The sequence below is a fragment of the Scyliorhinus canicula genome, chromosome 6, assembly GCF_902713615.1.
Source record: "Scyliorhinus canicula chromosome 6, sScyCan1.1, whole genome shotgun sequence".
NCBI classification, from domain to species: Eukaryota; Metazoa; Chordata; class Chondrichthyes; order Carcharhiniformes; family Scyliorhinidae; genus Scyliorhinus; species Scyliorhinus canicula.
This window is the reverse complement of record NC_052151.1, coordinates 184,093,736-184,115,415: the sequence shown is the minus strand read 5'-3', so window position 1 is coordinate 184,115,415 and position 21,680 is coordinate 184,093,736. Positions and strand designations below refer to the sequence as shown.

The following is a 21,680-nucleotide window of genomic DNA, read 5'->3' as shown; positions in this document are numbered from 1 at the left end:
AACAAACTCTTAAACCTTTTAATTAACCAAATGGGAATCATGCATCCCCTACGAAACAGTACAAATTGATATCGCACACATAATTTAATAATCATCACAGCTTTATACTGTACTGAAAAACCTATTTATCATGATAATTACTGTTCCCTGAATAGTTTCTATGTTCTTAGTACTTCCGTTCATAAATTATATGTTGCACAAAAGCAGCTGAAGACAACTTAGAACCATAGAATCCCTACAGTGCAGAAGGAGGCCATTCAGCCTGCACCGACCCTCTGAAAGATGACAGATATCTCATGAAACTTTCCTAATGCTTCTAGGAATAGAAAGGGAACAGAAAGCAAACAATATATTTCCAACATCCAATCCATGCTCCAGCAAATTTGCTGCAACAAGTGTTTATGCCTGTTCTTTAATTCTCTGCACACAGGGTATAGCTTTGAGGACTACAGCAAACTATTGAACTCCTGACATTAATAGAGTTCTGAACTAAACATCAACAATTCTTCCAGTATTTCCTATTCCCATTAACTCAGAGACCGACAGCTTGGTACTTCTTTCCAACCTGGGAAATGATGAATTCTGGAACAATGCAACCTCCATTGTGGAATTAATTAATTTTGCATGACTTTGCCTTACTCATTTTCCCAAACTGCAGAATCAACTCCATTATTCCAATAACATGGGTATAATAGAAGATTACCTCCATAGAATAATACACATCAACACTTTCATCCCAAGGGTAAAAGCTCAATTCAAGGCAAATAAGAGAAAGCTTTTTAAAGCACGGGGATGTATGGATGGATAGGATATTCACAGGGATGAGTCATAAACCAATGTTCTAAATTTAGGTACAATTGACTTTGAAGTAGAAAATTGACCATAATGGACTGGGAAAGACTATTAATAGGTAAAATTACAAATGAACGGTGGGAATGAAATAATTGGTTCAGAGCAAAGCTGGACAACAACTTATAGGGCTCTGAGAAAGAGATGGGGAAGTAGGACTAATTGGATAATTCTTTCATAGAACGACACAGACTAAAATGGGCAAATGGTCTCTTACTGTACTGTACCATTTATTTCATGATCCTATGTGCTATAAGTTGTAGTTATGGAGGGTAGCACCTCTGGAAAACAAACGTAGCCGTTTTATTTAACTTACTATTTCAAATTACGGGATAATTTGAAAACATTTCAAACAAAAAAGGGACAAGCTATGTCTGTCACGAATTAGGATCCTCACTGACAAAAGAGTTGAGGTACTTAAAGCAATTCTTCAGGTAGGTGGACTTGTCAATTGGATTAAATTGTTTAAAAGTTTTTTGTACAATACTACCATATGCAAGAACCGCACAACAATTTGGTTTAATCAGGAGCATCAGCAAGACGTGGAAGGACAGCAGCATTCAGTTCAGTACATTTGGCATTTGTATCCATTATAACGTTTTATTACTGGGAGCTGCACTGGAAGCACTGGAAACAATCTCCCCAAGAATCCCTACAGTGCAGAAGGAGGCCATTCGGCCCATCGAGTCTGTACAGACCCTCACGGGGGGGGGGGGGGGGGGGGGGGGGGGGAGTTGGGAGGGTTGGTGGGGTGGCTGTATGTGTTAATGCTGACTATGGGCGAGTCCTGTTTCCTCTTTGTTATTTGTTTATGTTAACATGCGGGCTGCTGTTGGGGATTTGGTGGGAGAATGGGATTGTTGTTGAAATGGGGATTGACATTGCATTTGTTACTGATTATGGTTTATTGTTGGTGGGTGTAAATTTTGGAGAAAATGTGAAAAAGGAGAATAAAAATATTTTTTAAAAACAGAACTCGACTTCTCTGGGAGATGATTTCTGGTACAGCATCTTGCATCCAGTAAATGATTGTGAGACCAAATTGGGAGATAACAATAGAAAAACAGTCAACAAGAAGTTAATTACAAGGGAAGTAGATTGTGTGCTTGACTATGTTTCAAGTAGGGTTTTTGGTTTAGAGCAAGCTGGTTTGAGGGACCATTTCTTTCAAGGAGAATTCAGTTGAAAATCTGTGTGTTGGCTAAAAGAGGTTTTTAAACTGAAGTACCCTACAAAAGAGCCAAATTGAGAAGAGAAAGGGAGTTTATAGATACAAGACTCCAGAGTTAAAGAACTTTAGAACCTGGAGAGTTCTGACCTGAATTGGTCACGTTCAAGACGAAATGGCCATGCCCGTGTTTAATGGGTGTCTACAACTGTGTTACAGTTGGAAGAGATTTGAAGGCGGAACCTGGCCGCAGCTGAAGGCCTAAGAAATCTCTACTTTTACATGAATCTTTGAAGTAATATTCAGGTTGTGGTTAATCTTCCAATATTTATGGGTGGCCCGGTGACTCAGTGGTTAGCGATGCTGCCTCACGGCACCAAGGACCAGGCTTGATTGTCCGGCCCTAGGTCACTGTCCGTGTGGAGTTTGTTTCTGCGTGAGTCTCACCCCCACAAACCAAAGATGGGCAGGATAGGTGGTTTGGCCATGCTAAATTGACTCTTAATTGAAAAACAAAATTGTGTACACCAATTTAAAAAAAAAAAAATTCCAATATTTGACAAGAAACTGTCTTGCATTTTTTGGGGACACATCAGATGTAACTGTAGGACTGTACTTTCAAAATCTTGAAAATGTATAAATTATGAAGGTACATGAGTGGCTATCTGTGTGGAATTTGCGCTTCCTCTACGCGTCTCCGTGGGTTTCCTCTGGGTGCTCTAGTTTCCTCCCACAGTCCAAAGATGTGCAGGTTAGGTGGATTGGCCATACTAAATTGCCCCTTAGTATCCAAACGGTTAGGTAGGGTCAGTGGAGGTGACTCTTTCCAAGGGCTGGTGCAGACTCGATGGGCCGAATGATCTCCTTCTGCACTGTAAATTCTATGATCTTTAACATAAGTGACTAGTTAAGATAGACTATAGTTATTATAGTATTCATGTTTGATTTTTGTATAGTAAAATTATTTTGTTTTAAACTGTGAACCATGTGGCTTCATTCTTTTAGTAAATATCTGGGTTTTCGAGTTTACAAACAAAAAATGAAGTAAAACTTTTAACGATCTCAACTAAGATCATAACATTCATTCTGACATTTTCTTTAATATCTAAAAGCCACAGCAAATATTAAAAGAAACTAGGTCCTGTCAATGCATTCTTTGCTATATATTTCCATCTATATAATTTAAATGCACAGACCTAATATCTTGATAGGGACAGAAATCCTTGTCAACAAAGGTCTCGTTGATCTTCATCAGGATATCCATGCCTTCAGTCACCTCACCAAACACTGTATGTACGCCATCAAGGTAATCCACGTTTTCTCCTGCAGTGATCAAAAACTGGTGGGGTCAAGGAGGGGAAGTGGTGCAAGAGTAGAATGAGGAGAAGGTGAGTAAAAGTAAGATGGCAACTAGAAAGTTCTTCTTCATTCTCGCAGTGATACATCACAGACACAAGGCCATGATTGACTGGTTCTAGAAAAACAATGTGCTGACCACATAAGATTTTTATCATGCTGTCATTCATGATGTCATGGGAAGTCTCCTGCTTCCTGCCAAGGATGTATATCACAAAACCACAACACCACACAACCCTGCCAGGGCAATCTCTGCAAGACATGCCAGATCATCGACTTGGATACCACCATTACACGTGGAAACACCACCCACCAGGTACGCGGCACATACTCGTGCGACTCGACCAATGTAGTCTACCTCATACGCTGCAGGAAAGGATGCCCCGAAGCGTGGTACATTGGCGAGACCATGCAGACACTGCGACAACGAATGAACGGGAACCGTGCGACAATCACCAGGCAGGAATGTTCCCTTCCAGTCGGGGAACACTTCAGCAGTCAAGGGCATTCAGCCTCGGATCTCCGGGTAAGCGTTCTTCAAGGCAGCCTTCAGGACACGCGACAACGCAGAATTGCTGAGCAAAAACATAGCTAAATTCCGCACGCATGAATGCGGCCTCAACCGGGATCTTGGATTCATGTCGCATTACATCCACTCCCCACCATCTGGCCTGGACTTGCAAAACTCCACCAACTGTTCTGGCTTGAGACAATTCAAACCTCTTTAACCTGGGGTTACCCCTCTCTCTGGATCGGTAATGATTTGATTACCTGCAAATGCTCGCATTCCAAGCATTGTCCAGCATCTCTGACTTTGTCTATATAAATGCTTCTGGATCATACCTCTCCAGTCACCTGAAGAAGGAGCTGCGCTCCGAAAGCTCGTGTTTGAAACAAACCTGTTGGACTTTAACCTGGTGTTGTAAGACTTCTTACTATAGTTTCAAATGGTTAACATGTCTTAGTGAGTGTGCTTTAGGCCACATTTCCTGTGCCGACTACTCTGGGATGTGTCCCTCAATCTGACAGACATATCCTTTCTATCGTCACAACCCAACCACTCCACAATCCAAATTGATATGGGATCCTCATACATTGTTGTTTTAGATACGAGACTGATGAATACAAAATTTGAAATAAGATTTCATAATTTCAAGAAACTGTCACGTCATTGAGAAATTGGCTGCATTATGATTGTGTAATAAAGCTCATCTTTGGTCCCAACCCTTTAGACTGGCTCCATTATTTTTAGAAATTTAACTTTTCACTTAAACATTGTCACGATCGGAATTTTGCTACATCATTTTTAAGCCTAATGAAAGTTCATATGATAAATGGACAACAAACAAAATATCTCAAAATGGGTGTTGATGTACATAAGTACCTATTTCTCTTTATTACAAATTATAGGTTGTTTATCCCCACAATCCAGTCATAAGTGAGGCCAAAGGTTTAAAAAATAATTTTAAACGATCCAATTCTTTTTTTTTCCAACTCAGGGACAGTTCAGCAAGGCCAATCCACCCTGCACATCTTTGGATTGTGGGGGTGAGACCCACGCAGACACGGGGAGAATGTGCAAACTGCACACGGACAGTGATCCGGGGCCGGGATCAAACCTGGATCCTCGGCACTGTGAGGCAGCAGTGCTAACACCACCCAGCCGCCGGCCCTAGTTAGGCCAAAATTAAAGAAATTTTACTTTCTGCTCCCCCAGTGATCATAATGCAATTTAAAAAAAATAAAAAAAATTTAGGGTACCCTATTCATTTTTTCCAATTCAGGGGCAATTTAGCATGGCTAATCCACCTACCCTGCAATCTTTGGGTTGTGGGGTTGAAACGCACACAAACACAGGGAGAATGTGCAAACTCCACAGGGACAGTGACCCAGAGCTGGGATTGAACCTGGGACCGCAGCGCCGTGAGGCAGCAATGCTAACCACTGCGCCACCGTGCTGCCCATCGTGATGCAATTACATGACATATAGCAGCGTGTGTTTGTGTGTCTGTGTGTTGATTCATGCACAGATATGCAATTGAGAGAGAACACAATGAGGTGGTTAGGATCTTAAAAAGCTCAGAGCAAGGTTCCTGTCAGCATCCCCTTTCACTGACACTTCAGTATTAGTATGAGAAGTGATCTGCCTTTCCATAGCCACTTTCTCACAAAGGCACCTTATGTTACAAGTTTGTTCAAAAACCGAATTTGACATCAGAGGCTGAAATGAGTTCAAAGGGTGGCCAATCGATTCCTGTGCTGACTGTTAATCTTCACTAGGAAAGGTAGGTATCAGTACTCTGTGTAACAAGGGACGTGTACATATACATCTGTGAATCATCTTTATGTCCTTCACATAACCTTTCTTATACAGTACATGGCTAAATTAGAAATCAACAAAAAGGGAGCATTACAAAGAGTTCAATTTACATTTAGAACTAGTTATTGACACATTAAATAACATTTCCTCCACTGCTTCAATTTGTAAATATTAGGAAATTATTCATGAAAAATTAACAATTCTACAATACTAGATACACACATACCAATATATAATGCACATGAAAAATACAGGTGCTATCAATCTACCTGAGATGCATGCTGATCACTGCCATTATTCACCATGGATACAGTTCCTTTTTTCTTGTGCTTAATTCGGGGCACTTTTTCTGCCTCGAAAAATCTTGCCTGATCTCCATAGAGCTTACTGTGGGATAGGGGAAGAAAAATTGTTTACCACAATTGGCAAAACAATTTCATGATAAGCTGTACTCCATCGTTCAGTAATCAGAAGGGGGTATCCCCAAAGACATTGTATCCCTGGGAAAGAAGCAGGGGGAAGGATTCATTCAATCGTACGCTTTCCTGATGCAGGCCAATGAGAAACCACTCCCAAAAAAAGGCAGTGCAACCGAGGAGATTATCCAGCAAAAAAGTAATTTGGCCCAGGACAATTCCATTTGGGAGACTAAACACACTATCAGGAAACTAATGTATTGGGAAGCTGTATTATAAATCATGCTACTGTCAGCAATATGAAACCCAGTGGCGCAGAAAAAAGGGATCAGAGGGCGAGACAGTGGAATGAAAGAAACATGCAGAATGTGTAGTTAAAATGACCCACAGCACAATAATGTTCATATAAAGTACACGTCATGCAGGTCTTGGTGAGTAAATCACCAATTATGTTCATTTATTTTCATTTCTGGGTTTTAAAAAGCCACACGTTTACAATGGAAATGTTCACCGATGCAACAAGGGTAGGGCTCTAACAATATTTAGTAGTTCTGTGAATGATAATGGGAGTAATATTGTCATTGAGATACTGGACATTTACTCAAGAGAGTATATTGATAAAATCTGTGGTAACAGAATACTTCCCGAGATATAAAACTACTCAGAAGCCAGGTCAGCCATGGCTCAGTGTATAGCACTCTTACCAGTCAAAACGTCATGTATTCAAGTCCCACTCCAGAGACTTGAGCATATAACCTAGCTGGCACACCAGTGCAGAACTGAGGGAGCACTACAGTGTCGATGTGCCTCTTCTGGATGAGATACATCTACGGTTGCGTCTGCCCTCTCAGGTAGATGCAAAAGATCCCATCGCTTTATTTAAAAGGAGTTCTAATGCCTTGGCCAACACTTTTTCCTCAACCACTATCATCAAAAGAGATCCGATTGCTGTTAGTAGGACCTTACTCTGTGTATATTGGCTACTGTGTTTGCTACTTGTGCTGTGATTTAGACCATGTTGGGAGTTGGAAATCATGTTTTCAACATTTTACCCCTGAATTGCCCCTGAAATTTTGCAGGGCATTGTGGATTGTGGTTACATTTTGAATTGGAAACATAATTCTGCTGAATGCACAATTTATAGCTTTTCTTAAATATGTAACGTCCCCACCATTCCAGTAACATTCAGCTTTGAGGTTTGTCCGAAGGACACCAAAGAACAGATGTCTCTTTATAAATTCTCACTGGTCCAGTGATGTACAGCTTGCTTCTATCTTTATCTTTAGCTATGTTTGGCTCATCCAGTTTCTTTATAAACAATTCTCAGGGTTTAGCTGATGCTCGAAAGGTCACATTTATTGCCCACGTCCGCAAGTTGCTCCGAGAAGGTTTTTTGCGAGTTCCTGCAGTCTATGTGGTGGTGGTATTCTCCCTTTTGAAAACCACTTGCTTAGCTTTAAATCTACACTTGCGGTTTTGCTAAAAATCTACTTTATTTTTATAAATATAATATATTGTCATGGGAAAGCCAGCATTCAAAATGTATATAATAATCTTTATTGTCACAAGTAGGCTTACATTAACATTGCAATGAAGTTACTGCTAAAATCTCCTAGTCGCCACATTCCGGCGCCTGTTCGGATACACTGAGGGAGAATTCAGAATGTCCAATTCACCTAACAGCACAATTACCGAAACAGTCTTTCAGGACCCGTGGGAGGAAACCGGAGCACCCGGAGGAAACCCACGCAGACACGGGGAGAATGTGCAGACTCCGCACAGTGACCCAATCCGGGAATCGAACCTGCGACCCTGGCGCTGTGAGGCCACACTGCTAACCAATGTATTACCGTGCCGCCCGTATAGTAGTACAAGAGGATCACATTAAATTCTGCAGTGTTATTTAATTGGAAGTGGACAATCAGATGGTTTGGGTTTACCAAAGATATCAGATAAGCTTGATGGTAGTCCACAAATAGTAAGAAATATGTAGTTTTATATACTTTTCCATGTACAATAATTTTTAGGTACTATATTTTATATTTGAGGTAACATGTTGTATGAAACTAGATATTTATAGAAACAAAGGGTAAGAAGTTAGACCAATATGGAATGATTAAATGAAAATCAAAACTGTTTACAATGATAATAAGTGTGAAATGTAGAGTTTAAAAATAAGAGACAGGAAAAGGACGATTCAAAATGAACTACGAAAGGAAACGAGCAGGAAACAAACACTGATACCAAGAGCTTCAATAAAAGAGGAAGAGAATAGCTAAAGTAAATGTTTCCCTTAAGAGGATGATAGGTAATAATGGGGAACACAGAGATGGCAGAGGCACTGAACCAATATTTTGCTTCTGTCTTCACGGTAGAGGATAATAAAAATTTTCGAAGAACAGCAGTTAGTGCAGAGGAACTTAGTGCAATAACCATAACGAGGGAACAGGCACTGAAAAAACTAATAGGATTAAAGTCTCCGGGGCCTGATGGCCTGAACCTTAGGGTATAAAAGGAGGTGGCAGCAGAGATAGTGGATGCATTGGTTATGATATTTCACAATTCCTTGGATTCTGGAAAGGTGGGTTGGAAACACGCTAATGTAACTCCCCTATTCAAAAAGGGAGAGAGGCAAAAAGTAGGAAACTAAAGAATGGTGAGCTTTACTTCTGTGGTGGGGAGTTGCTGGAATCAATCATTAAAGAGGAGATGACTGAACATTAGGAAGGACAAAGCTCAATCCACCACTGTCAACATGGTTTTTTAAAGGGCAAGTCATGCTTGGCAAACTTGTTCGAGTTCTTTGCAGGCGTAACCAGCAAGGTGGAAATGGGGAACCTATGGATCTGCTATTTCTAGGTGCCACATAAAAGATTGATCCAGAATGTGAGTTTGCAGGGAGTGGAGGATAGAATACTAGATTGGATTGAGGATTGGCTGACTGACTGAAAGCAGAGGGTTGGGTTAAATGGGCCCTTCTCTGGTTGGTGAACTGTTACTAGTGGGGTGCCGTAGGGTTCAGTCCTTGGACCTTAATTGTTTACAATCTATATAAATGATCTACAAGCAGGGGCAAAGTGTAACATAGCAAAATTTTGGATACTAAAATAGGCGAGAAAGTAGGCAGTGAAGAGATAAAGAGTTTACAGACGGATATAGATAGGCAAGAACGGGCCAAAATTTGGCAGATGGGGTTTAATGTGGATACATGTGAGGTTATCCACTTTGGCCAAAAAAATAGTCAGGCCAATTATCTGAAGCAGATTCAAAATGCACCTGGCCAGAGGGATCTGGGTGTCTTTGTTCATGAATCACAGAAAGTTGGTATGCAGGTACAAAATGTAATGAGAAAGGCAAATGAAATGTTAGCATTTATTGCAGAAGGACTGGAGTATAAAAGTAGAGAAGTATTGTTGCAATTGTATTGGGTGTTGGTGAGACCACATCTGGAGTACCGTGTCCTGTTTTGGTCTCCTTATTTGAGGAAGGATGTGGTGTCATTGGAAGCAGTTTAGAGGGGGTTCATCACCAGATTGATTCAGGGATTAAGGGGTTGACGTATGAGGAGAAATTAAACTGTTTGGGCTTGTACTTGCTGGAGTTTAGAAGGATGAGAGGGGATTTGATTGAGGTATATAAAATACTAAAAAGGGATCGATAAAGTAAATGTAGACCAAATGTCCTCCTTGTGGGGCAATCTAGAACAAGAGGTCACAGATATAGGTTGAGAGGCGGTAGATTTAAAACTGAGATGAGGAGGCATTACTTCTCGCAGAGAGTGGCGAATTTGTGGAACTCGCTGCCCCATAGTGCGGTGGAATCCGAATCACTAAATGGTTTCAAGAGAGAACGATATATTTCTGATTAAAAACAGGTTAAAATGATATGGGGAATAGGTGGGGAGGTGGCTTTGAAACCAGGAAGAGATCAGCCATGATCTGATTGAATAGCGGAGCAGGCTCGAAGAGCTGAATTGCCTACTTCTGCTCCTAATTCCAATGTTCTTATGTCCTATGTTCCAAAATGACTAGGCTGTTTGCATATTTTGATCGTATTGTCAAATTGGTTGCAATTGTGTTACCAATCAACAATTTAGACTCCAAATCATCTTATTAAATTGTTAACTTTAGTTCAGGACTACTTACATTATATATTAATGACTTGGATGCAGGGATAGAAGGTACTATAGCCAAATTTGCAGGTGACACTAAAATAATATGGATAGGTTAGGCGAGTGGGCCAAAATAAGGCAGAGGAGTTTAACGTGGATGACGTGAGGTTATCCATTTTGGACAGAAAAATAGAAAGGCAATTTATTGTCTAAATAGAGAGACACTTCGGAGTAGAGGGATCTGGGTGTTCTCGTGCATGAATAAGCAAGGCAATAAATAAGGCAAATTGAATTTTGGCATTTATAGCTAAAGGAACAGTGCCAATGTTTCCTCTAGTAGGGTAATCTAGAACGAGATCAGTTTTAGGATAAGGGGTAGCAGATTTAGAACAGAGACGAGGAGAAATTACTTCTCTCAAAAGGGTCGGGAATCTATGGATTCACTACCCCAGAATGCAGTGAATATTGGGACATTGAGTAAACTTAAGTCATCGACAGATTTTTAATTAGCAATGAGTTGAAGGGTTATGGCTAACAGTCAGGAAAGTGGAGTCGTGGTCAAGATAAGATCAGCCATGATCGTAAAGAATGGCGGCGCAAGCTTGAGGGGCTGAATTGCCTCATTCTGCTCGGAGTTCTTATGTAACTATTGATGGTGCATTGATGCAACTGTGAATGGTTATATCGATGGTCTAATTGATGTAAACATAATTGGCATTTCAATGGTCTATTGGGTAACCATGAATGGCGTATCGGTGGTTCATTGATGTAATCGGAAATGGAGTATTGCTAGTTTATTGCTGTAACACTGAATGGTGTATTGATCATATTGATTGTGGTATGGATGATGCGAGTCAATTGCTTTTACCAAATATGGTAGGAGAAATCCTGGATACCAGAGCTAGAGAGGAATAAAAAGGGGTTTCCAAAAGTACACAGTTGTACAGGTTCATAGAAGAAAGCGGATAGAAGTGACTGTGGTGGCAAAGAGACCGTTGTCCGCTTCCTTATGGAACGTACCTTTGCAAAAAAGATCTGGAGAGATTAAGTGGGTTTTTGTTGAGGTTCGCCCCACGCAGCTCCATGACGCAGGATTCTATGCTCTATGGGCTATTGCCAGGCATGCACGCAGAGACAAGTATCTGCTATTTCTGGAAGATCATCAACTCGGTGATGATCTTCAACTTGGTCTGAGCAAAACTTGCAAAAATAGTCTTCCAAAAATTGTCCCCGACCGAGCATTGCAGACTGGCACATTCCAAAGTCCAGGACTATGCACTGAGGGATGCACTAAAGCTTGGTGCAGCTGCTACAATGGGGGAAGGTCGCTGTCCAAGACCTTTCAGCCATAATGAACTGAGGGGCTGGGAATTGTATAGAACCCCCTCGGACTTTATGACTTACATTGAATGTGTACAGTCAATATGATAATAATCACAATTGTATTGAAGCACCTCAGAGTGCAACATGATATATGCTGAGAAGCCGAATATTGTTGCACTTTGTGATGGTCATTGTGAAATGTTTGTAATGTTCTTTCAGATACGTTATGAATAAAGTATATTTTTGCAAAAAAAAAAGAAACAGAAGGAAGAAGCCAGACCAAAACTAGCGTCCACCAATGCCCAAACTGTTCCAAAGGGTAAAGACCTTGTAAACTACAGCCTGATTGTGAAGTTTGCTTTCTTACTTAATAAATCATTTTCTTTACACTGAAACTACAGCCTGATTGCAATTTTTGCATTGTCAAAAATCCGAATAAAGGTTCATGTAACTTACAGAACCTTAGGCAACACGGTGGCGCAGTGGGTTAGCCCTGCTGCGTCACGGTGCAGAGGTCCCAGGTTTGATCTCAATTCTGGGTCACTGGGAATGTGGAGTTTGCACATTCTCCCCGTGTTTGCGTGAGTTTTGTCCACACAATCCAAAGATGTGCAGGCTAGGTGGATTGGTCATGCTAAATTGCCCCTTAATTGGAAAAAATGAACTGGGTACTCTAAATTTTTTTAAAAATTAAAAATAATAAAAAAATTTTAAAAAACTTTCAGAACCTTAAAGAATGAGGAAATATATTTGTGTACAATCTTAGAGAGGTTGTATGCTCTATTCTGGATTAAATTTGCCATAGTTCGTTCTTGACATCATTGACCAGGTGCCCACCTAACTTTAGGAATCTATTTATATAATTGCCAGACATCCCCATTTGGAATTTTTATTTATTTGCAGTTCAATTATTCTGAAGTATAGTTACTTGGCAGCCAATTTGCACACAAGACTCCATAAACTGCAGTGAGATTAACATCCAATTCTTCCGCTTTTAGCTTGACACTCCTGTGAAGTGGTCAGGGCATCTTGATGTGTTAAAAGAGCTATATAAGCTGTCTGACAGATAAATTGTTGGGCAAGACACCAGAAGAACTCATCTTTTTTTTATAGTGCTGTGGTATCTTTTATGTCCAACATTGGCAGACAGTGCTTGATAACTAATCACTTGAAAGAGGGTACCTCAAATAATAGGATACTTCCTTAATTGCCTTGATTACTACTCCTTCCTCAACTATTCAATCCCCCACCACCGACAAGCAGTGCAGCAGTGTGTACCATTCCACAAGATGCACTGCAGGACTTCACCAAACTTCCTTTGGCAGTACCTTCCAAACCCACAACCACTACCGTCTAGAAGGACAAGGGCAGCAAATACATGTGAACACCACCTGGAAGTTCCTCTCCAAGTCACTCACTATCCTGACTTGAAAATATATTGCCGTTCCTTCACTGTTGCGGTGTCAAAATCCTGGAACTCCCTTCCCAACAGCATTGTGGGGCTACCTAAACCTCAGGGCCTGCAGCGGTTCAAGAAGGCAGCTCACCACCACCATATCAAGGACAATTAGGGATGGGCAAGAAATGCTAGTCTAGCCAGGGACTCCCACATTCCGCAAATGAATTTTTAAAAACACAGGAACGTCAGGTAATATAGCGTGCCTGGATTGAGCTCAAACCCCATAACCAAAGATAAGTATGTTACCTGCAGTAAAGTAGCAATGAAGCTACTGACATTTTATTGGATTTAAACTGCAAGAAATGCTGATTGAGCAGGATTCTGGCTAATTGCCCAAGTAACAGTTTATTCAGAAATATGATCCAGCCACTGGCTTAATTAAAATACTTAAGGGGTACCAACCAAAAAATAGATTCTCCTCCACGACCACTTCCAGTTGGGTCGCCAGTCTGTATAACAAAGCCCCTCTGTTACAAAACAAAATAAAAAGTGACCAGGTGTTTACAGTAAGAAAGTAATATATACTTTTTTTAAAAATCAAAATTAAACTGAAAAATGTCAATTCATGTCAATATCCTCACCAACTGAATTTACTCCAGACCTCAAAATTTCACCTTTTCCTTTAACTTCCTGAATTAAAAAAGTTATTTTATTGTTTTTTTTATTGTTCTGTGCACATTTTCTGATACTCTGCACCTGAGCAACCCAACAGCAGAGGCAGCTGAATGGATTTTCTTTCTTTTGATGAAGAAATCCACGAACACTCGTTAGAGGTGAGCAAATGGAGGAAGCAGAGAGTGGTTGAATTGCAGTTGGCAACAGTGAATAGGAACCTGGGAGTTATCTTTGCTCTCCAGGATGCTCTCCAGGATGACTTGAGTAATGTGCAGTTTTGGCAGAATGATAAAAGACTTGGTATACTTGATGTGGTCAAGCCAGATTGGCAATGGCTAAGTCAGTGCACCATGTATGCTCATGTTTTCACCCCTTGTACTTAACGTGGCAAAAATGAAGACCATATGGAAGGAAACAACCAGGATATAACAAGGACATTGCAAGACGTACAAGACAGTACGGCAGGACTTGTGCAAATCAACCACTGTAGAGGTATCGTAGCAAATGGGGCCTAAAGACTAAGCAGTTGGGAATTTAGGAGTACAATTTTAAACAAGTTGGGGCAAATGCTTTTTCAGGGTCGATTCAGGGAGAAAATTATACTGAAGTAGGGAAACGGGTTGTGGGTGTTGAGCGATACAAGGAAGCAATCAAAGATAGATTTGAGAACAGGCAATGTATACTTAGACCCTCTGGTACCATGCAGGATAATGGGCTGCAAGACTCCAAAACCAGCTGATCGTAATGCCTTTCACTCCATCTAAAGTGGTGCCCCGCTCTTGAAGGCGGCCCCCCCATAACTGTACTTTGCCAGGTATTCTTTGCCCAGGCCCGTCTTTATTTTCCATCTGGTGCATTCAATTCTACTGTCACTTTGGCAGAGCATACAATTGAGATGTGAAATATGCATCCAGCTATTCTCAGTCGTCTTTTTATCATGATGTCCCCAGGCAATTCTGACTAGCTCTCTGAACCACTTCTCCATGTGATGCACAGGATCTTATATAGATAACACTAGTGAAAAACCTCCAACTTGTGACACATCTGCTGTTCTCTTCCACATCTATCCAGCATAGACTGCAGTTGGTACTACCATGGACATGTGGCACTGCGGCTTCATGGTCGTGTTGATGGATGTCCTGACCATGTAAAATTGCTGGAGGATGGATGTTGCTTTTTAGATTCTTGTGTGGATGTCAATCTATTGGGGAACGCATGCAACTTTGCCATACTCCTGTGATTATGGAGTCCATGGCGCCCATGCTGGTGGTGTCACACATCTGGAGTCATGGTATAAGCTTTGAAGATGTTACTATTTCATGACAGGATGCCATACTGTCTTGTGATTTACTAGAACTGTCAATGGATGTTATCAAAAGCCTTCAGTGAAGTTGATAACAAGTTGCTACTGGTACTCTAGGTTCTGGTCTATGGCGTTCCTAAATGTAACGATCTGTTCGCAGCTTGATCTGCCACCCATCCTGTTCTTCACCAAGGCAACCATCTTTTTTTACGTGGTTCAAAATGTTCTTGCCAAACACAATACAAAAGATTTTAAATGTGACTAAGTGTTCGCCACAAAGTGGACAGAGCATGTGTCACTCGCATCTATACTTTGTCAAATTGTATAGTTCACAAGGTTCGGTAATTTCACACACTGAAATCTTAATATTGAAATTCCAGTACATCGCCCACGTCATTCTCCAAGTCTTTTCAAATTACATAACATAATCACAAAATAGCAGAGCCGAACAACCTGAAGACGATTTTCTTTGCCTTTTTCATTTCAGGAGAACTAACAAAGTTTAAAGATATTGAAAACGATTGGAAACTCACCTGAACATTGTGGATGAGGCAGTAGTTGTAATACTTGATCTTACAAAGCTTCAGAAAATTCAAACAGGCTACAAACAAAAAAGACATAATTTATGTAAAACGTAACCCCAAAAATCTTTTCAGATTAAATAGGACATAACACAAGATTGTTATTGTTGCTTCAGCATTTCTCTTTTTATTGTGATTGTTCCATCACCCACAGGACTCACTTCTCTGGTTTCCCTCCCCTCCTTGTTTTCAAAAGCTTCCTCAAAACCTTTCTGTGATCACGCTTTTTACCAACTCACTTTTCTTGCTTTGTATTGACCTTTCTTTCCCCCTCCACTAAGACATGGTCTCCACATAAGCAACACAACAGAAATCTAAGCAGCTAAGTTTTTAAAAAATAAATTTAGAGTACCCAATTATTTTTTTTTCTAATTGAGGGGCAATTTAGTGTGGCCAATCTACCCTGCACATCTTTGGGTTGTGGGGGTGAAACCCACACAGACACAGAGAGAATGTGCAAACACCACACGGACAGTGACCCAGGGCCGGGATTCAAACCCAGATCCTCAGTACCGCAGACCCAGTGCTAACCATTGCGCCATGTGTTGCCCCTGCAGCTAAGTTTTTTTACTGCATGATTAAGCTTCAAGGGAATCACAATGCCATCAAGGACAACTTTAATCATGGTCGCTAGTGTAAAAGTATTCGGAGCCAATTCAATTTTAAAAAAAGCAGAACTCTCCAGTGCTTTTTAATACAGAGCTCTAGTCCAATTAGTATCACCCTCTTGTCTTGGAGTCAGGGGGTTGAGTTCAAGTCCCATTCCAGAGACTGGAGTACAAATTCCAGACTGACATTGCAGCACATTGCTGAGGGAGTGCTGAATTATTACAGATGCCATCTATCAGATGAGGTGTCAAACCGTGTCCCTGTCTGCCCTCTCAGGTAGATGTAAAAGTGACTGCTATTTTGAATAACAGGAGCGTTTTCCTCAGTGCCCTACAAACATATGCATTAGAAGAAGGAGACCACCATTTGACCCCTCGAGCCTGCTCTGCCATTCGATAAAATCATGGCTAATTTGATTGTGATCCTTGTGGCCTAAATACTTTCCTGCCTACCCCCTACCCAATCCCTCCCCATACTCTTTGGCACCCTTGTTAGTCAATAATCTATTTAGCTCTGCCTTAAGAATAATCAACGACTATGCCTCCACCCGTCTCTGGGGAGGAGACTTTCATAAACTCTTGACCCTCCGAGAAAAAATTCTCCTCATCTCTCTAAACCGTGTCTCCTAGTTCCAGTCTCTTTCACAAGGAAACAATGTTTCAGTATCTGTTCTGTCAAATCCCCTCAAGATTTTACATGTTTTGATAAGATAAACTCTCATTCTTCTAAACTTCACTGGTTACAGACCCAATCTTTCCTCATTAAATAACCATCCGGTCCCAGGAATCAGCCGAGTGAACCTTCTTTGAAACTGCTCCTCATGAAATTGTGTCCTTTCTTAAATAAGCAGACCAAAACTGTAAACTAGTATCACCAACACCCTGTACAACTGTAGAAAATCATTTATTTTATATTCTATTCCCCTTGCAACACCAGAATTCCATTTGCTTTTCTAACCACTTGCTGTACCTGCATACTAACTTTTGTGATTCATGTACCAAGACATCTAGATCCCTCAGTACCTCAGAATTCTACAATCTCTCCAGTTAAATATGTTGCTATTCTTCCTACCAAAGTGAACAAGTTTTTATTTTCCCACATTATACTCCATCTGTCCACTCAGTTAACCTATCCAGCACTCAGTTAACTTATCCATATCCCCTTGCATGCTCCTTATACCTTCTTCACAATTGTATACCCTTTCTTTGAGTCATCAGCAAATTTAGCAACCATACATTTGTTCCCATCATCCAAGCCATTGTATATAGATGGCATTTTATTTGAATTGAGCATTTTATTTATATTTATATTATGTCTCAACCAAGACCATAAGAAAGTACAGAGAGTCGTGAACACAGCCCAGTCCATCATGCAAAACCGCCTTCCATCCATTGACTATCTACACCTCCCGCTGACTTGGGAAAGTGGGCAGCATAATCAAAGACCCCTCCCACCCGAGTTATTCTCTCTTCCAATCTCCATCGGGCAGGAGATACAAAAGTCTGAGAACGTGCACTAACAGGTTCAAAACAGTTTCTTCCCCACTGTTACCAGACTCCTGAATGACCCTCTTACAGACTGAACTGATCTCTTCACACATATTCTCTACTAGTACTACACTCCTGTATGCTTCACCCGATGCCTGTGTCTATATATTTACATTGTGTATTTATGTATGTCCTATGTTTTTTCATGTATGGAACAATCTGTCCAGACTGTACGCGGCCCAATACTTTTCACAGTACCCCAGTACCTGTGACAATAAACCAAATCAAAATCGCCAAAAGATATAGTTGTTTGCGGGATAAACTCACTGTTTGTAAATTTGCTGCCAGGTTTCCTACACGAGAACAGTATGACACTTCAAAAAGTACTTTATTTACTGCAAAGTGTTTTGAGACGTCGTGGAAAAAGCGATAGAAATGCAAAGTTTTCTTATTAGATCGCTGAGAAAAGATTTAATCCCCTTTCCTTCACATTAACCATATATTTTTGCAGATATGTGTAATAGGCTAACTAGAACGAAGAGGGTGACACCGAGAACTGCTTTCCCGAGTCCCGTGTTACTACTAACCTCGAGGCCTCTCCTCCGTATACAAATCGATCACCAAATCGCCCAGCGTCGTTTCCAACAGCACCGCCATTTTCTTTTCGGCGTGACGCAAAATGGCTGCCAAGTGAAGCGTAGCCCGACGTCGGGGCCTGACCCGAGCTCCAGCGGCACAGGGCGTGGCCCTCACCTGCTCCCGGCTCCTGCGCCTGCGCTCTCGCATACAGACCCGGTCCCCGCGCCTGTGCCCCACCTCCAGCACACCCCCATCGTCCCCGCGCCTGCGCCCTCCCGGTCGTCGTGCCGCCTCCAGAAGCTTCTAGTGGCGGTCGCTCTTCGCGGCTGAATCTGCTAACCGGCTCCGCAGCGGTGTGTTCGGCCGCAAAAGGTATCTCCCACTCCCCGTGGTTAGATTAGCTGTATCTTGTTAGAACATAATCAAATGTTTTCGTGTGTGTGACCCCGGAAAAGTTAGTCAAACTCACCAACCTCGCGCGCTCCCTTCCGACTCCCCCTTCCTCTCGCAGCTTGTACTTTTTTTTCATTTCTATGCCCTGTAAAATTACAGGGTTTTATTTAGTTGTCTGCATTGTATTTTTTTTTCAATGGCGAGAGAGAGGAGGGTGGCAACCCACTTCTTGCATCAGGACAGTGAGCACCTCCAGTATTTACTCCCAAGCAAAAGGCAGTGATCCGTTTCCCCATTACAAACTCCTTTCTTTGTCACTGACTCAATCCTTGCTGACATCCACTCTCCTCTAGGTGTTCCTGGTAAGGTGAGGCAGACATACAGACTGCATGAAAACACCCGCCAGGTCAGACAACACCTCTGAAGAGAGGGGAAAACAGGTCGCTGACCTTTCATCAGAAAGTTATACAAAGTGATACAGGCAACAGAATGACAGATGTGTGGCTGCCTCAGTGAGGAAGGGAATACTGAAGAGTAGGGAAGAAGCAGAAAAAAGTATTACAGAAACGAGATGTAGACAAGGCATCAACAGTGTGCAGGGTCGAGGTAGTTATTTGATTTTTAAGTGTTGAGGTGGTCGTTTATTTGTGCAGTAGTATGCTGGTGCCAACAAGTGTTCGAGAATCATAGCCTATTCTGAGGACGAAAGGTATCCAGATCGGAGAGAAGTATATGAGAAAACTTATTGTAAAAAGAATTGCAACAAAATAATAAAGGACAGCTGGAGAACTGCCTGTGGATGAGATGGCAAAGTGTTTAAGGAGGCCCTGTGAAAGAACTTGTGAGGGTACTGGAGGTGTGACTACTAAAATGACAATTGCAAAGTTGAAGCAGGAAAGAGATCAATTTGAGAAGAATGGCACTGAGGAGAGGTAAGCTGGGCAGTAATAGCACCAAAGGCAAACATGTACCAATGCAAGTATCTTTGTTTGTGGAGAGTCATCATTTGGTAATTTCTGTGTTTTCAGGCAGTGGGTGGCACGGTAGCACAGTGGTTAGCAGGGTCCTAGGCTCGATCCCCGGCTTGGGTCACTGTGTCTGCATGGGTTTCCTCCAGGTGCTCTGGTGTCCTCCCACAAGTCCCGAAACACGTGCTTGTGTAATTTGGACATTCTGAATTTCCCCTCCGTGTACCCGAACAGATGCCGGAGTGTGGTGTAACTTTATTGCAGCGTTAATGTGGCCTACTTGTCATTATTAAAGATTATTATATAAAAAGGAGAGATTCATAGAGAGAAAAGAAGAGATGGTAAGAAAATTTAAATCATGGTTCAATGTTAATGGAGTGAATAGAAGTGTGTAGTTGTCATCGACCAACAGAACATCAAAGCTGAGATGAGGAGGAGTTTTCAGATGGTAAGAATAGGCTTTGGGGGAAGAAAGTGATGGTGTGCCAACTGCCCTAGTCTGAATCAGTGTGATATCCTGGTTCAGAAATGAAGCAAACTGAAGAAGGGTAAGGTAAATATGAACAAGTACAACTTAACAATGGAGGTAGAGGTGTCTTTATAAAATGAGAAACTACAAATAATAACTTAAATTATTCCACATATTCCTGTTGAAGCTCTGATGTTTGGTAGTTGAAAATGATGTGAAGGAAGAAATTTATATCTAAGTACATCAACAATGAAATTTGCATAGACCTGCATAATTTGCATATAAGAACAGTACATAAGAACTAGGAGCTGGAGTAAGCCATCTGGCCCCTCGAGCCTGCTCCACCAATCAATGAGATCATGGCTGATTTTTGTGGGCTCAGCTCCACTTTCCGGCCTGAACACCATAACCCTTAATCCCTTTATTCTTCAAAAAACTATCTATCTTTACCTTAAAAACATTTAATGAAGGAGCCTCAAAGGGCAGCACGGTGGCCTAGTGGTTAGCACAACCGCCTCACGGCGCTGAGGTCCCAGGTTCGATCCCGGCTCTGGGTCACTGTCTGTATGGAGTTTGCACATTCTCCCCGTGTCTGCATGGGTTTCGCCCCCACAGCCCAAAAATGTGCAGAGTAGGTGGATTGGCCACGCTAAATTGCCCCTTAATTGGAAAAAATAATTGGGTAATCTAAATTTTTTTTAAAAATGAAGGAGCCTCAACTGCTTCACTGGGCAAGGAATTCCATAGATTCACAACCATTTGGGTGAAGAAGTTCCTCCTAAACTCAGTCCTAAATCTACTTATTTTGAGGCTATGCCCCCTAGTTCTGCTTTCACCTGCCAGTGGAAACAACCTGCCCGCATCTATCCTATCTATTCCCTTCATAATTTTATATGTTTCTATAAGATCCCCCCTCATCCTTCTAAATTCCAATGAATACAGTCCCAGTCTATGCAACCTCTCCTTGTAATCCAACCCCTTCAGCTCTAGGATTAACCTAGTGTATCTCCCCTGCACACCCTCCAGTGCCAGTACGTCCTTTCTCAAGTAAGGAGACCAAAACTGAACACAATACTCCAGGTGTGGCCTCACTACCACCTTGTACAATTGCAGCATAACCTCCCTAGTCTTAAACTCCATTCCTCTAGCAATGAAGGACAAAATTCTATTTGCCTTCTTAATCACCTGTTGCACCTGTAAACCAACTTTCTGTGACTCGGGTTTGCTGTTATTCCTATCAAAATGGATAACCTCACATTTGTCAACATTGTATTCCATCTGCCAGACCCTAGCCCATTCACTTAACCTATCCAAATCCCTCTGCAGACTTCCAGTATCCTCTGCACTTTTCGCTTTACCACTCATCTTAGTGTCATCTGCAAACTTGGACATATTGCCCTTGGACCCCCAACTCTAAATCATCTATGTAAATTGTGGACCCGACACTGATCCCCGAGGGACACCACTAGCTACTGATTGCCAACCAGAGAAACATCCATTAATCCCCACACTTTGCTTTCAATTAATTAACCAATCCTCTATCCATGCTACTACTTTACCCTTAATGCCATGCTTCTTTATCTTATGCAGCAACCTCTTGTGTGGCACCTTGTCAAAGGCTTTCTGGAAATCCAGATATACCACATCCATTGGCTCCCCGTTATCTACTGCACT

At 41.6% G+C, this 21,680-nt stretch overlaps 2 protein-coding genes across 4 annotated transcripts in view; one reads left to right on the top strand and one right to left on the bottom strand.

Annotated features, from left to right (window-relative positions):
* Positions 1 to 18,342, bottom strand: part of ppil4 (peptidylprolyl isomerase (cyclophilin)-like 4) — a 49,227-nt gene extending 30,885 nt beyond the window's left edge. The window contains exons 1-5 of the mRNA XM_038800616.1: positions 18,185 to 18,342; positions 15,454 to 15,521; positions 13,405 to 13,469; positions 5,963 to 6,080; positions 3,214 to 3,356 (exon numbers count right to left, since the gene is read on the bottom strand). Of these exons, the coding sequence (XP_038656544.1) occupies positions 3,214 to 3,356; positions 5,963 to 6,080; positions 13,405 to 13,469; positions 15,454 to 15,521; positions 18,185 to 18,254 (464 nt within the window). The 5' untranslated portion in view covers positions 18,255 to 18,342. The remainder of the gene's footprint in view (positions 1 to 3,213; positions 3,357 to 5,962; positions 6,081 to 13,404; positions 13,470 to 15,453; positions 15,522 to 18,184) is intronic.
* Positions 18,343 to 18,378: 36 nt separating this feature from the next.
* The window catches only part of LOC119967731 (katanin p60 ATPase-containing subunit A1-like), a 35,875-nt gene continuing 32,573 nt past the window's right edge, over positions 18,379 to 21,680 (top strand). For 2 of the 3 annotated variants that reach the window (XM_038800619.1, XM_038800617.1), the window contains exon 1: positions 18,379 to 18,548. The gene's annotated coding sequence lies outside the window, so the exon portion shown is untranslated. The remainder of the gene's footprint in view (positions 18,549 to 21,680) is intronic. The other variant, XM_038800618.1, reaches the window with a different exon arrangement.